The sequence below is a fragment of the Citrus sinensis genome, chromosome 8 (assembly GCF_022201045.2).
Source record: "Citrus sinensis cultivar Valencia sweet orange chromosome 8, DVS_A1.0, whole genome shotgun sequence".
Taxonomy (NCBI): domain Eukaryota; kingdom Viridiplantae; phylum Streptophyta; class Magnoliopsida; order Sapindales; family Rutaceae; genus Citrus; species Citrus sinensis.
This window is the reverse complement of record NC_068563.1, coordinates 19,583,173-19,601,848: the sequence shown is the minus strand read 5'-3', so window position 1 is coordinate 19,601,848 and position 18,676 is coordinate 19,583,173. Positions and strand designations below refer to the sequence as shown.

The 18,676-nt window shown below is 33.9% G+C and overlaps 1 protein-coding gene across 1 annotated transcript; it reads right to left on the bottom strand.

The window, feature by feature from the left end:
* Positions 1-766: 766 nt before the first annotated feature.
* Positions 767-14,268, bottom strand: LOC102615872 (uncharacterized). Its single transcript, XM_052432249.1, has 12 exons — positions 13,908-14,268; positions 12,569-13,111; positions 11,000-12,334; positions 10,564-10,885; positions 9,786-10,041; positions 9,477-9,693; positions 9,040-9,392; positions 8,367-8,888; positions 6,033-7,230; positions 5,055-5,408; positions 4,235-4,472; positions 767-3,332 (listed from the first exon to the last, which is right to left on the bottom strand). Exons 1-12 carry the CDS (start codon positions 14,040-14,042, stop codon positions 928-930), a joined length of 7,878 nt encoding a protein of 2,625 aa, XP_052288209.1. The 5' UTR covers positions 14,043-14,268; the 3' UTR covers positions 767-927.
* Between the last annotated feature and the right edge of the window lie 4,408 nt (positions 14,269-18,676).

The following is an 18,676-nucleotide window of genomic DNA, read 5'->3' as shown; positions in this document are numbered from 1 at the left end:
GATATGGCTTTCTTAGTGAGTGTTGTGAGACAATTTATGCATTCTCCGTATGAAGGGCACTTTGAGGAAATATATAGAATTTTGAGGTACTTAAAGGGTACTCCAGGAAAGGGATTGTGTTTTAAAAAAGGAGTTTAGAGGACCATTGAAGCCTACACAGATGCTGACTGGGCAGGATCAGTTACTGATATAAGATCAACTTCGGCTTATTGTACCTTTGTATAGGGCAACTTAGTTACTTGGAGAAGCAAGGCAGTGCAGAGGCCAAGTACCGAGCTATGGCACATGGTGTGTGTGAAATGTTATGCCTAAAGCAAGTCTTAAGATGAGCTAAGGAAGCCAATTGAAGTTCCCATGAGACTTTATTGTGATAACAAGGTGGCGATTAGTGTAGCTCACAATCCAGTGCATCATGACAAAATTAAACATATTGAAATCGACTGCCACTTTATTAAAGAGAAACTTGAAGGAGGCATTATCTGCATGCCATTTGTTCCATCAACGCAACAAATAACTAACATTCTCACAAGCAAGTTGGGCATGATGAATATATAAGGACCAACTTGAGGGGGGTGTCAAAGATTTAATGCCTATAATTGAAGAAGATCTTTTGCATTTAATTTAAATAGAATAAGCTAAATTAAGAAGTAGAATATTTAACTGATCTGTTATTATTCTGTTTCCTAAAATTATGGTAGGGTTATGTGTTTTAAAATCACTATAAATATCCTCCCTGTAAACGGTCTTTAAAAGGACAACAAAATAATAAGAAAAGTTCAGTGTTTTTTCATAAAAACCTACAACGTTCATCATATTTATTTAAAGATACTGCAAGGAAGCATAATTTGAAGTTGAACCACTAGAACTCTTCCCTAGTTCACAACAGGCTGGATGCAAAACTTCCCTTTGTAAATTACTGGCTTCCATTTAAGAAGCTCCAGCATGATCTTGAGAGGATTCAATTGCCGGAAACAATATTCCTAATATGTCCTCTTTACACCTGATGATCTCCATGTCAACCACTATTGCATTTGGACATGCAAATCCTGGACACTTTCCCCCCAAACTTGCAACCACAAGAGGATTGCCTATCTTTTCAAATGCTTCTGCAATAACAATCCGAATGTCACGTTTTCGTCTTCGGCGGAGGGCATCATAAAATTCCCATGACAACTTTTTGGTTATATTGATTCTACCCAGCAAGTCCACAAGTAAATTTAAAGAATTTCCGAAGTTCAAATGAAGCAAACATACTATCACAAACAATCTCAAAACCACCAATGAATGGTAGTCCTTGATTTCTGTACAAGATTTCTTAATCCACTCCATTGTGTCCTTCTCACTGTATAGGAACTGCTGAACAATGTTGAAAATAAATTCGTATACAGCTCCAAAGGATTGATGAAGGTCAGTAAATAAGCTGGAAGTTGGGTTGGTGCTCCATTCCTGGTAGATAAGCCAATCAACAAAGGATGACTTTGTAGTGACAATGCATCCCTTGAGGCTAGACAACAAAATCAAAAGGCGCTCAATAAGATACAGGAAACAATCTGGTGTTATATAGTCAACTCTCCTCCAGTTGGCTTCATAAGTATCACACAAAGCTCTATAGAATTTCCAAACATGAGACGCATGTTTCATATCATCATGATTTTGCAAGACAGACCCTCGATAAGATTCTAGTCCCATATTGATAGAGAGACTCTCGACAAATTCCTTCCATGGTGTATATCCGTCAAATCGTTTCGCAACTCTCCCATATACATCTTTGCCTAGCTTGCCAGTCCTAAGAATCATTACCACTGCACTTCCAATTTGCCCATATGATAGTTTGCCCTTCAAACCAATGTGCTTAGAAAAAACTTCTTTGATGATATTCCTATACAACTTAGTTCCTTTCAGAGAAATCATATTCTCATTCAGAGATTCTCGCCATTCTAGAGGAAAAATGAAGTCAAACAAATGCTCAGTTGATTGGTCAATAAATTTCTGTAGTACCTTAGCATGGTACTGGAGGCTCGAATAATTGGAACTCAAAAGAAATTTTGCAACCTCGTAGATGTAAGCAAGACATAGTACATGGCACCACACAGACGGTGAATTCTCGGATGATTGCTTATGCAGCGCTTCAAGATTGTCCAAGACTTTCGTACCAACAGAAAACAACTCTGAACTCCAATAATTCCTTCCGGCAGAGACAAGTTGATGGACATTGATAGAGGCCAAATTCCCACTCCTTAGAGCATGTCCATTGTTCAAATCCCTCACCCACTCAGCATCCCCGTTCAACAAAAGGTAGATGATATTCGTATTATTGTATTGCCTCCACACACCAAGGTAATTCAAGCAGAAATCTCCATAACTTCTATAGTCATTAAAGTTCTGGCTTTTGAGACATTCAAGATACTTGAGCACATTCACAATCTTATCCTTCCAGCAGTTCCAAAAGTAGATGAGAGTCTGAACAGAAATCCTGTTATTACAAATTTTCTCAACTAACACATATTCATCTTCCCACACATATTTAGAGGAAATTGTATGAAGATGGAAATCCAGTATCTTTCTAGCGGATAAAGTTTCACCATTAACACTCTGATGTCTCTTAGAAGCATTTAACTGTTGATTCATGATCAGTAAGTCACTCTGATCATTTGACAAAATGTCTGCCTCGGTACAAACAAAGTTATAGAATTTGTTCGACTCATTTTTAGCCAGTAACTTGGCTTTTTCAAGAAGCTCCTTCTTCTGTGTAAACTGCTTTAAGGGCCAACCTTTGCTCCCAGACGACCAAAGAGAGTTGGAAAGAACATAGTTGAGAGTAAGATTACATGCTTCCTTGAAATTTCCCACCTTCTGTAACAAATCCACTGTACGAAGAATATCTCCTCTCAATCTTGCAATATTGGCAGCATCCATGAAGTTTTCTGATTCTTCCTCCAACACCAGAAGCTCATCGAAGCAACCTTTAGAGTTCAAAAAGTTGCGTATCAAATCCATGGAATGAAAAGCTCTGACAAATTTCATCATGGATTTGTTATCATTGAGCTTATGAAAATGAAGAGCACAACTCTGTAGAAAGTCTTGTTCAATTTTTTTCATTTCTTTGCTGCTTTTAACTCGGCCAACATCTGTATCAGCATGCTGTTTCCAATAGCTGATGTATTGTAAACCAATGTCAAAAAGTTTTCCTTTGGAGCAAACATCCAAACATTCTGCCAAAAAACTGCCCCTCGCATATACATCTGCTGCAAGCTTATAGCTCCCTGCCAGAAAAAAACACTCCCCAGCTTTTTCCAGCTCAGGTTCTTCACATCTTTCTAAATAAATCGTACCTACAGGAATAAGAAGTTAATCTGATTGTCAAATTTATTGCCTGAAAAATCCTACGAAATTATAAGCAATGATATTTTTCCCCACTTTTTTATCATTAACTACTATAAACTAAGGCAAGAATTTCTTGGGAAAACCAGGGCAAAAAGAGGAAAAAGATTAATGCAAACAAACACACCAAGGTAAATTTAAAATAGATGTCAAGTTTCGCTTTTGCGTGTCATCATAAACCAAAATTGTAGACTCAGTTTAGCTCATTTAATGTTGAAATTTCTTTTAAATTGAAGCCATCTTAAGCACGTTGCATTCCGTCATTGTGCAAATAACTTTAACCACTTCTACAAGCATATCCAATAGAGAGGAGATGCTAACTACAAAATAAGCTATGCACATTACACAGAAAGGTTCTTGTTGACAATGAGAAAAAAAAAATTTCACCACCAACAAATAGTATCAGGCAGAATGATCGACTGAGATAATAGGTCACTTCGTGATGAAGTATGATATTCTGCAGTTCTAGAATATTCGACTACTATGAATATTAACAATTACATCATTGTAAGCCATTATCACCTTATACACATTTTATTTGCAGTTTTGGAAAGTGCAATTAACCACACCTTTGAAGTTATTTTTAAGTAAGAAGTATTTCAAAGAAATGCAACCATTAAATCACCATCGTCAAGCTTAAATCAAATCAAGAGTTTATCCATAATTTACAACTATCCTGAAAATACCAAATTCTGGACATCATAGAATGGCAAATCAACTAAATATCAAATTCAACCATCAGACAGATTGAAAATGATGATGTAATTTTTAAGTTTCAGAGAGAAGATAAAAAGAATAAAACTTAAGCCATAACACAACATTATGTTCCTTCAGCTAAAGATCAGATTCACACCTGCTCTTTCATACTCCCCCATATCAAAAAAGCATTTGGCAGCAGAATCAACCTTGCCTATGGCTTCGAAAATTTTGGCAGCTTCCCTAAGAATAATTCTAGCCTCTAGAGGGTTTGAACTACTAATACGATCAGCCGCTGCCTTGAGGCCAGATGCTTTAGACCTTCCTTCCCAATAGGTGTCCTTAGCTTTTTCGAAGCATATTGTTGCCATTTCATAATTTTGCTCATAAAACAGCTGAAAACAGCACATAATTAGCAGAAAGGAAAAGAATATTTGATTTTGACAAGGAACAAACATACATCTCATCTTACTAGAAGAAAATGCAGGGTGTCAACACCAACATCCATTTAGTTAGCGATAAAGAGAAGGTAACAGAAACAGCAGCACTATTAGCAATGTCAATGTCATCCTAACGTTTAGTGCGGATTACTTAGAACCAATAGGAGGGGTATAAATCACAAACAAAAACACGTGGACCTATTTGTTCATGACCATAGTTTGATATGTCCGGCAAAAATCATGCAGTTTTTCCTTGTAAAAAAATTGACCAAAAATGTCTTCTCAAGATGGGGGAGTGACAATCTACATAGAAAATGATAATAAATAGCAGTAGTTATAAAGTAATGGTGATGGTAATCGATCACCATGTTTTGCTCTATGCCATGTATGCATGCAGTCTAAATATGAATGTGATAACAACAAAATTAATATTTGTGGGAGTGCAAGAGCATAATACATTAAAAAATTAGACCAAGAAATGTCTTCACATACCCACAAGCACACAAAAATGATAAACTTTTTGAAGATTTCACAAACCTTAATGCCCCGCGACTTCCACTCCTCAGGGCTGCTTGCTACTTGCATTGCCTGTGCAAGTGAATCATCCAACCGCCTCACTTGAACAAGAAACCTTTTCTTCCAGTAGTCAAACATAGGTTTGGAGAACTCCTCCTTATTTTCCCATATCCACAACCTTTGCCTTGTGCGAGTGATGGCTACATATAGTTGCTTGAGTTCAGAACACAAGATGTTGTGTCTAACTTCATTGAAGCTTGGGAAGGACCCAGGTGATGTGGAGTCAAGCAAATCTTGTTCCTTCATATATTCATATACCACCCTCCACTGATTTTTAAGAGGTGAAGCGCTAAAAAATTTGTATAACAGCACATCCTATAGAAGGAGATAGCATAAATCAATAATGTAAATGTTTAGGATCCATAATAACTACTGTTGAATACAAGGGATGAAAACTTGGATGTATGAAATAAAAAATTTAGAAAATCGAATCAAATTAAACTTGGAAACCATGCTGGCAAAGGCTGTTACAACTCAAGTTGGTGTGAAATTCATTAGTCCTTATATCAGCTTATTTGACAGTAAAATGACTCCTAGTGTTGTATTTTACTCTTAGAATTGGTTATCTTCTTGGTTTTATTTCTATATATAAGTACTTGTTTCTGATCAATAAATAAGTGTGGTGCTAGTTGGTTCAACTGAAAAACCTCTATCTAACCATATTACAGTCTGAGTTTGAGCTTCGTTATCTTTTCTTCTTTTATTATTACTGGACATGCTTATCGTACATTGTCCATGGTGAAGAATCCGACAAGGGGTAATAGATGAAATAGTGCATTTTTGAAACTGTTTATTAGAACACAGAAAACCCCCACCAATAAAAAGATCACCATATATAAGAAGAATACTCAAAAGGAGATAGCATGAATATAATCTATAAAAATAAAACTCAATTCTTGTTACTCCACTAGTAATAAAAACTTTACAATAATAAATTACCTGAAATTCAAGGCCCTTGCTCTCTACTATTGTCAGTACAAGAGCTTGCTTCCCGACGTAATTGGAAATTTCCTTGCGAACACAGTCATCGCGGACCAATATTACTTGTTCTGCCCCAAAACCGACCATGTTCCCCCCCACTTCTCCAGTGTTTCCAAAAATTTTTAAGATTGCATTTTCCTCATCCCCAGATTCAAGCAAAATGGGAGGCTCTCCATATATAAGACTAGTCTCAGGTTTTAAAATATCAACGGAGTGAGGGAAGAACCGGTAAAGAAGTTCAATGATACTTTGAGCTAAGTTAAGCACACCTACATGGGTACGGAAGTTCTGTCTCAAATTGAAAATATCTGAGAGTTGTCTTTTTTCTTGTCTTCCATCATTACCATTGTTTCTTGATTCCAATACAAACTTCTTGTAGAAAAGAGATCGTATATCTTGAAACCTAAAGTCAATCCCCCTAGCGATTGTCTGCGCTGTATCACCCGAAAAAACAAAACCCTCTTCAATGTTTTTGCAGACGTACTTGAACAGAGCAACTTGACTCATGGTAAGATCTTGAACTTCGTCAATGTAAACAAAATGAAATTCATCACCCTTATAACTTTCTTCTTTAAGTCGATGATGAAGATCATTAACCAGATCAGCCAAATCAAATTCACCGTTTCTCATCTTCATTTGTTCATAGCTTTCAAAAATATCATAAATTCTCTCTCTTTTCTGTCTGCTGAGACTAGAATTCCTGGTCTCTGACAAATTAACATAATCCTCTCGATTGAGTTTACCATTAACAACCTCAATGGATTGGAGGCCACCTTTTATATGAGATATAATCTCAGTAAAGACTCTAGAAGGATCAAGCTTCCTTGCTAGTTGTGCATTAAAATGAGGCCAGTAGGATGAACTAAACCTTTCATAGTTAACTTCCTTCTTCCTGATAATGGTCTCTATGAAAACTGATTTTGAATTTTGAAGTTGACCGTAGTTTTTCCATATATTATGGAATCTCTCAAAGTAAGAATTACACAAAGTCCCATCCAACATCATCAAAAACTTATGAAATGTTATGACAAGAGGGTAAGACTTAGCAGGAATATCAATAAAAGAATTTGGGATGTCTTTAAGTTTTTCCGCATCATCAATATCATCAATATCTATTAAACTGCCTTCTGTTGCAAACTTCCCACCAATGGTAGAGCTGTAGATTTAAAAAGGCCAATCATTAGACATGTAACATTTTCCATGTAGCAAATGTCCAGTAAAATATTAAAATTGATTAGAAATTTGGTGAATAACGCTGAGAACCTAAAAATACTAATACTGTTGTTCAGATGGTAGGAAAGTAGCAAAGTCTAAAAAAGTTTAAAGTAAGATTATTTGCAATTGCATCAATCAAAATTAACAAGTCAATATATCTTTAAGTACCAGAAAGCAAGGCTCATTGTGAATAAAATGTTAAGATACACTTAAAGAAGAATTTGAAGCCAAAAACTGCAGTTCAGATTCTGAAATTTGAAAGAATCATAAATATTTACAATTGAAACTTCATTTTCATATACACTGGGCCAAAAGCAATTCCAACAAGATGATGCATTGCAATATGTTTTGACTAAGAAGCCTAAAGCTTCATATACCGTATAAGATTCTCATTTTTATTCAATTTTTTATTTAGACATTAACAAATTGCACAACACGGAAAATTTGAATTCTTTTTTTAATTTCCAAATGATTAAAAAAAAGGAGGAAGAGAGAGAGAGAGAGAGAGAGAGTTAACCCATTTAAACTTAAGCTAAGAAGCTAACTGAGAGTTGTCTTTTCAATTCATCATAATATGAGGCAAAGGCTTAGCTCAAGTGGTATGAGCATTGTCTTCTTATGGCAAAGGTCCTGAGTTCGAGCCTCATTAGGGGGGAATGGGTAAACTCCAGTGATCTTCTTTGGAAAAAACAAAAAAAAACTCATACAATCTAAAAAAGAAAATTTCCCAAAAAAAAAAATGGAGGGGGAAAAAAACTTTCTTATGGAATCATTAGAAGCTTTTACTTTCAGTCTAGACAGAAAATGTTTGACAATATAGCAAACTTATTCAACTCATGAATATGCTTTCTATCATTTGACATTTATAGAAATGCTAAAATAATATATTTGGTTTTAGAAGTTTAAATTTTCTACATTCCACAACAGAAAAGAGGAGAGCGAGAACCAATCATATAGAACCTAACTTATTCAACTCATGCAAATTATCATTTCTAGATTTAAGGAGAAGAGGAATTTTTCTAAAATTAGAACAAAATAAAACTTAACAGAAATTTCATTAAAAACAAACCCATGCACCTTTTCATGTGAGATATATGTTGCTTTACTGCAAAACATAATTTAGGACTGACTGTCACAAAAAGTTGGCGCAAGATAACCCTTTCAGTCTTCTCAAGATCCTTCTCGGCTTCAGTTTCCTGGCTACTATTATTTACTCCAAAGAATCCTTCCAGTGCCATATTGTGAAGTTTTTCTTTCTGAAATAATTTCATTATCAGAACAGTAGTTTTCCCAGTACCCGACCGACCAAGTATAAAGGTGCTTCTAGGAAAAAGGATCATATCCAATTGTTCGTCTGTCACTTCAAATGGAAGATCCAATTCTCTAGCATCACGGTCAGATAGCAGGTGCCTCACTACACCTAATGATAAGGAGTAGAACTTCATCAGCAACAGGCTATCACTCACATTTGAATTCTCAGCATAACTTCTACCATCAGATGCAGCTCCACTGTAGTCACTCCCACTTTCATTGTCAGCAAGACCCTTGAAACGGACAATATTGGAAGTAGTTGCCCAGTTCTTTGGAACCTCTAAATTCCTGGGTGCAAAGAAACAAGCAAATATAATTAAAACAAAGTTTCAACCAAACATGAATAAACGATCATATTCTTTCATCCAAGCAATGCAGATAATGTTTACGAATTAAAAAATTGATTCATATCCAACAGAGTTAAAAAGAATAGACATACCCCTCGATACATTTTTCTTTGCAATGATTAATAAATTCATCAGTGTACTTCACAAATATGTTATCCAGACGTGTCAACAAGTTTTGGACATTCTTCAAAGGCAATATATCCCAGACTTTCAAAACTTGGAAGTACGTTGACTCCTTGACAATGTCGATTGTGCAAATAATATAGAATCCTGCAACCTTGAATTGCTTAATGATGTGTAAAGAGCTTCCACAGACTGAGTCCACTTTCCTCTTCTCAGGTCGCCAGCCACTAGCAAGTTTCAGTAGAAGGTTGATAACCAACTTTTTGGTCTGGTCTGAAGTCAGCTTTCGAAATGATTTCAAAAAGTTGTCACTGAAATTAACCTAAGGAAAGGAGAAAATAATTACTAACAAGCCAAGGCAGAAACACTGACTGGGAAAGAAAATATGGCGGCTAAAATTAAATACCTTCCACCTTTGACTCCTGAAAAGTGTACTTCCTGGATTAAGGAGTTCATATAATTCATTAAGCTCTTTCTTCGCCTCTAATATTGACTTGCCTAAATCCTTATCATCATCAGCATTAAAGAAACACTGACGAGCCTTAGCATCATCGACTAAGGCTTTCCAAACAGATATATTACGAGTTAAAGTTCTTTCATTCCCCAAAATCCAAAGACAGTGCCTATAAGGATTCAAATGGACCAAAGTTATTCTCCATAGATGTTCAAAATAATTTCCTATTAAGGAGCAGTATTCTAAGATATTGCATGTTACCTAGCCCTTGTAAGAGCAACATTAACTCTCCTAGGATTGGATATGAAACCAATGGATCCACCATTGTTGGATCTTACAGTTGAAATTATAATTATGTCCTCTTCTCCTCCTTGGAAACCATCAACGGACATCACTTTCACAGCAAAGCCTGCACTGTTCACATACTTACTTCCAAGTTTTTCTTGGATTGCAGCAACTTGTGCAATGTAAGGTGACACTATACCAATACTGAGCTTCTCTTTTGAGTTAATCCAACCTTCATGTTAAAACATTACAAGGATATCAAAAAATTGATGTGCTATTGGCATTCAAAGTACTTTGACAGAAAGAAATATTTCACATTGATAGGCGTTTTCAATAGATTCGAGCATAAATTACTTACATTATGTATTAAGAAAGCTAAAAGATAAATATTTTGTAGAGATGACGGATATCTCTTCCCAGTAATGCAGTCTGAATGCTCGCTCTATTTCATCTATATCATCATCACGTCATTCAATCCCTTAACTGCATCATTACATCTAATGGCTCTCCTCTTTTTCTTCAATGATGTTTAAAAGGAAATAAAATGAATTCATATAGTATTGCAGTCTTAATTAGGAAAATGGTCTAAGAGTGATTGAACAAACATGCATGATCATAGAAGCAGAAAATGTTGATAAGATGGAAGTATTTCTTCTTTGTCAAAGGGAAATATTAAGAGTCAAATAAACCCAAGCTCTACAGTGAGGCTAAAACATTTATATGTATGCAAAAACAAGGCTCCACCAACACATACCTTTGTACAAGTTCAGCAAAATTTTCATCACTACAGATACCTCAACCATATTTCTACAGCTGTGCTCAATGAACTCTTCTCTTCCACCAAATACGTTGATAAAGGAATATGGACCATACATTGGCCCAGGCAAAAATCGTTTTTCATAGCTTCTTTTCTCAACAGTAGGGGAATCATGAATCTTGTTTTCATAGAAATATGAGTTTGGGAAGAAGCTAATGGATGGATGCATTCTGTACTGTATGCTGAGCAGGTGTTTTGAGTGTCTCAAATGGCTCAACCTCTCAAATAAACTTCTACCAAAACAAGCTTCATCAGATACCTGAAAAGATAGGCAAAAAAGAGAAAAAAGTGAAAAAAGAAAAAATTGAAGATTCGAACCTCAAATGTACTGCAAGTTACGTACTCCAATTCAACTCAAGTTCATTTAATATACCTTGCTTTCAACCATTGCTGGTAATTGACACTCATCGCCAAAAAGAACTGCATGCTTTATACCCGAGAGCTGTAGAGGTATGGTTGATTCACTTTCCTTTAACTGTGCTGCTTCATCGATAACTAGAAAGTTCAGCGGTTTCATTGCCACTGAATGCAGCATATATGAACTCGAAGCAGTGCTAAAAAACAAAGAAGCCCTTTTTAAACAGAAACGCTTAAGTAAATCTTCAAGTAAATCTTTTTCCACAGCACTTGGAAGGTTTAGTTCATTAAAAGAACTCAGAAGTTTTCTTAAAACAAAATGACATTCACTTCTCCTCTTGTGTAACAAGTACTTTATATCCACAATTGACTCAGATAAATCTTCATCTACTGAATGTGAAAGAAGTTCCTCAAGCTCTTCAGAAACCAAGTTGTCTTCAAACAGTAAGGTTTCAAAAGAATCAAGTAAACTTATAAGGGTTGCCATGACATGAAAATTATCTTCCCCAATGTAACATTTGGGTATATGAGTACAAAAGTTAAAAATGCAACTCCTAAGTGGAGCTGCAATACATTTAAATCTTTCTCTGACAAACTCAAGAAAAGGTTTAATCTCCACGTCGCTCGCATCAGCTTCCTTCCCACATTCTTTCTCTTTGATTATGTCTCCATTGATAATACATTTAAATCTTTCTCTGACAAACTCAAGAAAAGGTTTAATCTCCACGTCGCTCGCATCAGCTTCCTTCCCACATTCTTTCTCTTTGATTATGTCTCCATTGATATCTTCACTCTGCTTCATCGATTCATTTTCCATATAAGTATGATACTGAGAAACACAATTATCAAGGAAATCTACCATGGAAGCAAAGCAATGGCTCCAACCAGTGAGTGGCGCAAAGCAATCTGCAAGCCTTTTAACACGATAGTCCAAATATATTTCCTCAACTCCAGAATCAACTTTTAGACGCTCATTGTTTCCCAATAACAGAATCTCTCCCAGTGGGAAAAACAAAGCATCTCTACAATCTCTTTCAACTGATTCTTTCACCAGTTTCACGACACGAGAGGCAAGTTCCTTAATTGCAACAATTGTTGGGGTGCAAACAAGGGTTCTGAATTTCATTTGTAAGAGGATAACGAGCAGCATACTAACAGTTTTAGTTTTTCCCGTCCCCGGTGGGCCCCATATAAGTTGGACTGTGGCCTTGTGGTCACAATGCATTTGACGAAGACAAGATAAGATTGCCTGTACCTGTGAATCATCCAGGGTAGAAGATAAACTAGGACCAAATGTCTCATACCAGACGCCCTCACTTTGCATAGAACAGAGTTCACAAGTTTCGTCAACCTGACACTCGGAGATAAAAGCTTAATAATCAATCAACAGCTAATGTCAGAAGGCAGAAGTATATTCAATGACCCTAAAAGTCATTCATGTTATCTATCCTACTTCCATGCTACAATACATTCAATTCATCTTGCAGTCCCTCTTATAAAAGGACATTCCAAACTAGTGAAAGTAATCTAATTACATGTCATCAAGAAAGATCATAGTCTAAAAGATCATCTCCAAAACACTTACCCCAGAATCAGTGCACAGAAGTTCCTTAATAATCTTCAAATTTCCCTTCATATGTAAGGAGTTCCATATTCTTCTGTTGGAAGTTCTATTTATCAAGAAAATGACAAAAAGAGATTTCTTTGAAACATCAATTTGGATTTCTTTAGTGGCATTGACTTTAAAATAAGTGGGACTAGTATCAATTTCATTCTCGTCCTCTGTTACATTTGCGACTGATACAAAAGTCCACATCCTTCCCACTCTCTGCAGATCAGAAGCAGTTTCAGGCTTAGCATCTGCAAGAACCAAAATATCCCCTGGCAGTGTTTTGTAAGGCTCTCTACCAAGATTACTGAATCTATTTCTCCAGCAATCAACCTTAACATCATACAACATTGATCCATAGGGCTTGGAATCCTCAAAAGCAACCACTTGAGCGAAAGGTGCATTTGAAATTTTCTCCATGCCTGACATCAGGTTTGCTCGTGTTTCTTCCAACAAGGGGAAGACAAATGACTGAAAATACTGACCGACAGACCAAAACGAGAACGGAATTCGTTTCACCTGAAAGGAATGAAGTAGCACTTAGCGTACAATTAAATAATAAGACATACTTAGCTAGCAGAAATATCTATAATGGGGAGAACAGCACAAGCAGAAGCAGAAAACACACATGAATGTTTACAGTCGTGCATATAAGAGGACTGGTAATGTAAATGTTCATGTAGAGCAATAGTCACTTAGGAGACTCATAGAACTTTGCCTAAGCAATCTATAATCTTCGTGCCACAATCACTGAAGGTGACTGAAAACTGAAATAGCTAAGCCCAAGAAACTTGATGTTAAACATTCACAAACACATTACCAGCTATAAGTTCCATTCTTAGAAGCTTTTGAATAGTAATTTTGATAACAGGTAAATTCTGCCTTCCTTTAAAACCAAAATGATATATACATCATTAATATAGGCAAACATCAATTTATATAATTGAAGGAGAGATGCTGGACATACTAATTAAAATATCAAAAAAACTTCAAATACAAAAAGGGAAATGCTAGAAACTAACCAACTAGAAAAGAGTTCTTAGAAACTGCTTTAAGCTTTAAGGGATTTTTACAGCACATGTATTTTATTATCTGTTACAACATGAGGTCAAGGTTTATTCTATTTTTAATTTTTTAGTCTCATAAAACAAATGGTGAAATTGAGAAAGAATCCAAGTCCCAATTCCAAAAGAGCATTTTTTGTATAGATGTAAGTTAGCATGGCCAAATCTTCACATCCCGAAGAAATAAATATTCCAAAAAAATTATTCAAAAGGCTGCAAAATGAGGATGAAAATGGAGAAGAAAAGCAAACCTTGTCCTTAAAAAGATCTTCATTAAAAATGTCCTCCAGAGACCAAGAGAACACAGTATCAGTGAAACCATAGTCATAGGGAACTGCTCTCTTCTTCTTGCTCCTACTATTATTAGCTTCACCTTGCATCATCATTTCTTCTCTCTCTGTATAATCAAAATAACGGCCACAGTGCCAAGAACCCACTTCAAAATCAGTCTTAACATCCTCAAAGCAACTTTTTTAAAAAGAAAAAACAAATACGCCCACGTGTTAAAACAAAATGAAGTTACTTCACAAGAAAGCAAGTGTCCGTACAAAAGAGAAAGGCTGGCTAGTGGGAGGAAGGAATCCTTAAAAGCAATCAGATAAGAAAAGAAAAAAATATCCAAATTGAGCTTTCAACTTTGCACTCTTTTTAGAGAGATGTCATTAGTAGTTATATTAAATATAAGGAGTAAATATAAATATATAAGTAATTATAAATCTTAACGAATATTATTATAAATGTACTCCTGAAAAAAAAGTTTAAAAAAAATTATGCATAATACAACTCAGTGTTCATTTCAAAATTTTGAACGTACGTATAATTAAGGCATGGCTACCACTAGCATTCTAACCTTATGTTTTTGTTTATCTTCAGAATGATGAGATATTTATTTTATGTTAGGCGGCGGAAACATGTTCCAGCATTATTAATGCAGGACGTAACATTTTTTTCAATCGAGGATAGCTACATTCGTACGGATACAACTCTCCATTTTCCTGTAATTTAAGGAAGAAAGATAGATCTAACCAACTTATACAATTGCTTAATTAAGTAAAGTGATTCGTTTCCATTGTTCATCTTGAATATAATGAGGATATAAATGTAGCTTCTTGGTGTTGGGGAAGATTAGGATCAATTTATTTTTTGGCAGGTGAAAATTCAACAATGTTGCTTCATTTTCCCAAGCCTATTACCAAATGATAAAGGCATGCAAGAATCACATTTATTTGTGAAACCCAGTGGCTAAAAGAGTACTTTGAATAAATTATTATAAACACGTAATTTTCTTTTGTATCTTATTATATCTTAATGTATATCTCTGTTTCTTTTTAGTTGTAAGAAATTCGGTTTTTTTCCGTTATTTTTTATACTATTAGGAGTTATCCCAACTAAGAGTTGAATCTTAACTTCTCCTATATTTTCTCTATTATACTTGAGGCTGAAGTGACTTACGGTGTATAAAAAATTTGACCACCACAAGGAAATTGGATTAACTTCAAATTACTCCAATTTATCATCCATTTTTATTAAGAACACACACAAAAAATCAACCTTTTTTTAATCTTTTAAATAAAAATAAAAATAATTTTGAGATTTTCAAAAATAAGTGGTGGTCAATTCACAAAATTATAATGTAAAGTTTACCCAAAGAAATAAAAAAAAATAGACTAATAGAGTAGAAATATGGTTGACCCGCGGTCTTCTTATTTTATTTCTTTATATTTAATTACTTTACTTTCGGTTAAAAAAAAATTATTTCACCTTTATTCTGAAAAATAATACGACTTTACTTTTGATTATTATTTCCACTAGATGTCAAGGTCAAGAGACTTTGGAGTTTGGAAATATAAGAAGAGGGTTTGGTCTCAAGGGCTAAGCTACCATATATAAAAATCCTTGTTTCCATTGAAATATTTCTAGTTTCGGTAGGGTTATTTTGCGCTTAGAAATTAATTTTAACACCCCTTTAAAATAAATAAAACAATTTAAAAATATTAAAAAATTGGTTTTAAAATATAATATCCTAAGCACGGCTAGGAAGTAAGTGAGGAAAACATAGTTTACTGCAAATTTGAATAAAATGATTCTTATCATCAAAACATAATTCTAAGGATACATACTCAAGTACCTGCGTTAATACCAATCAATAATTATTTCAATAATACTAATCAATAAAAATCTAAATTATTTCATAACAGAATTAATCTAAGCTAGTCCCAATAATTTTTTTATTATAATATAAAATAATAACAAAATAATAACTTTAATTTTTCAACTTTTGCCCCTTTTTCTTTTCTCGCTCTTTGACGTCTCTCTTATTTCTTTTACTTTTCTTTTATCTTTCTATTTACCTGACTTATGATTGCAGTATTTGTAATTATTTTTATAATAATGTTAGACATTTCAATATTTTGATTTTAATTTATATTTCAACTATATGTTTTACTCATTTATAGGATAGTAAATTTATAACTCATAAAATTAGTATTATGTAAATTTATAACTCATAAAATTAGTATTATGTTATATAATAAATGAATGTCAAATTAGTTAGAATTGAAATTGAGATCCTAGCTATTCTTATCTCGGGGGCAACAAATTATCACCACCTGGCCACGTAGCATATTGACAAAGCACACTCCCTCATGCATGAGGAACTCTATTCTCCCTATATTGCAGCAGATTTTGCCTTTAAAAAAATAATAATAATAAAATTTACCTCTCCACGTAGAGGTAGCAATTTTGGTGGCTATGAAATTATGTCGGCTGGTCTCAATGGATTTTTTTTTCTTATTTGCATATCTATAGTAATATATTTTGTGATTAAAATATACAACATATTGTGGACAATGACAATTATTTATCATCTTTTAATTCTTCATTATTTATTGATTATTTTGGTAGAAAAAATTTAAAAAAAAATCGAAAACTCATCCGAATCATAACTTGTAATCTTTTACTAGACCAATCATAAAATACAAAACATATTCACATTCACTCAACTAAATCCATAGAATATACTCAATGGGTAGAACCCGAATTAATGGTTACTTCACTATTAAGCATCATTAAATGCTTAGACTTGCGTCATGTGTGAACACAAAGAAACTAAAGCCCTTCAAATCAATCAGCTAGCTAACACGTGCCATCCAGCTATCTGTTTTGATCATTACCATAGGCAAATCGACATGAAATTAGAAATAAGTAATCAACTCGATGCTAATAACGGCGGGTTTACCGCTTGGTAAAAAGAATAAGCAGAAAAATATAATAGATTAAAATGTAGGTGAAGAATAAAAATTAGAATAAAAGGTTTACTTTAGTTATAGAATTAGAATAAAAATGAATGTGTTCATATTAATGTGTTCACTTTGTTTAGAATTGGAATAGATTGTTTTAGGTTACTAAAATATCCCTAATTAATCATTGTCACTTTTATTATAATTTTTTATAATTTTTATGATTATTATTATTCAAAAAATTTATTTTTATCAACAACAACAACAATAATAATAATACCATCATCATCTCGTCGTAGTTATAGTCATTATTATTATTACTATTAGTATTTTCATTACCATTATTAATTTTCACTATTTTTATTATTAGCAACAATGACAAGAATGATGATAATAATGATGACAATAAAATAATAATATTTTAATATTTTAATTGGAGACAAAACTGGAGTTATGAAATTTGGGTAGGGATAAAATGTTGAGCTCAAGCAATAAGAACTTGACTCCCAACCTACTACCCTTCCCAACATAATCAAGTTCCCATTTCTATTCCTAATTTCACTATTAAAAAATAGGCAAGAGATAGACAAGAAATAATTGTCATGAAATGAGGAATATGACAAATAGTCTATTCGTCATTTATTTCAATGTCCCTCATTTATAACAAAATTTTTCCCGTTATGAATTTATGACAGCTTTTAACAGTCATATATATGTCACACTATATTTTAGTGGAAAATTCAATATTATTTGAATTTTCATGCCATTTTTTAAATCTTTGGCAAAAAAATTAATATTATTTTGACAAAAACTTATTTAAAAATATAGCACTCTAGATAAATGCCACATCTACAAAACATGAGAGAGATGCTTAATTTATAAGGGGTGATCCATACTTTAATTGGCAACACGCATTTTTCGGTGTATAGGCGCCCTAAAAATAAAATCGTGCAAGGTTTTTTAAGGGCCAAAGCAAATAATATCTTATCAAGTTTGGGTTAGGTCATGATAGATGGTTTCAAAGCGGCTTCGCATGTCCTCTTGAACAATGGTGAGACAAATCTTAGCAAGGACATTGAGTTTCTAAGGAGGGTGTATGTTACACCCTAAGTAAATCTCATATCGACAAAGCATGAGAGAGATGAAGGATTTATAAGAGGTGATTTACACATTGATTGGCAAGACGTGTTTTTGAGTGTATGAGAGCTGTGCAGACTTTGTTAAGGCCTAAAGCGAACAATATTTTGCTAGGTTTAGGTTAGGTCATGACACAAAATATTATGATTATTATTATTTTTATTAATATTAATTTATTATTAATTAATATATTTATAACAATACAAAATTCTCAACTTCTTCAAATTTGATTTTATCAATAAAATTTGTTATCCTAAAAAAAATATAAAATATAACACCTATAGTTAAAAAAATCTAATAAAAAAAATGAAGTTTATATGTATTCAAACTACAATATTCATCTGACGATACAAATTATATTGTTAAAAGTATTCAAAACTACTTAAACCCCACATTTTACAAAATACCCTAATATAAGTAACCACCGGCAGCAAAATATTTTGTGCCAAAAACCAACGCCCACCAAATTCTAGTAGTAAATCACTTGTAGAGTCTTAGCAGTGAGAGGCCAGCAATTAATGCCTCCCCCGATCACCACCACTCTTTTATTCTTTCCTCTTCATTTGTTATCCATGCCCTCAAATGTTGCATTTGCAAATCCTTTACATGCAGTCTTGAATTATAGCATCATGAAAAATTACAAA

Excerpts from the sequence above, each read along its gene's own strand:
- LOC102615872 (XM_052432249.1), bottom strand. The coding sequence starts at position 14,042 with ATGATGATGCAAGGTGAAGCTAATAATAGTAGGAGCAAGAAGAAGAGA. Across the intron at positions 9,694-9,785 it reads GTTGCTCTTACAAGGGCTAG|GCACTGTCTTTGGATTTTGG; the intron begins GTAACATGCAAT and ends GAATCCTTATAG. Across the intron at positions 8,889-9,039 it reads AAAGAAAAATGTATCGAGGG|GAATTTAGAGGTTCCAAAGA; the intron begins GTATGTCTATTC and ends CTTTGCACCCAG.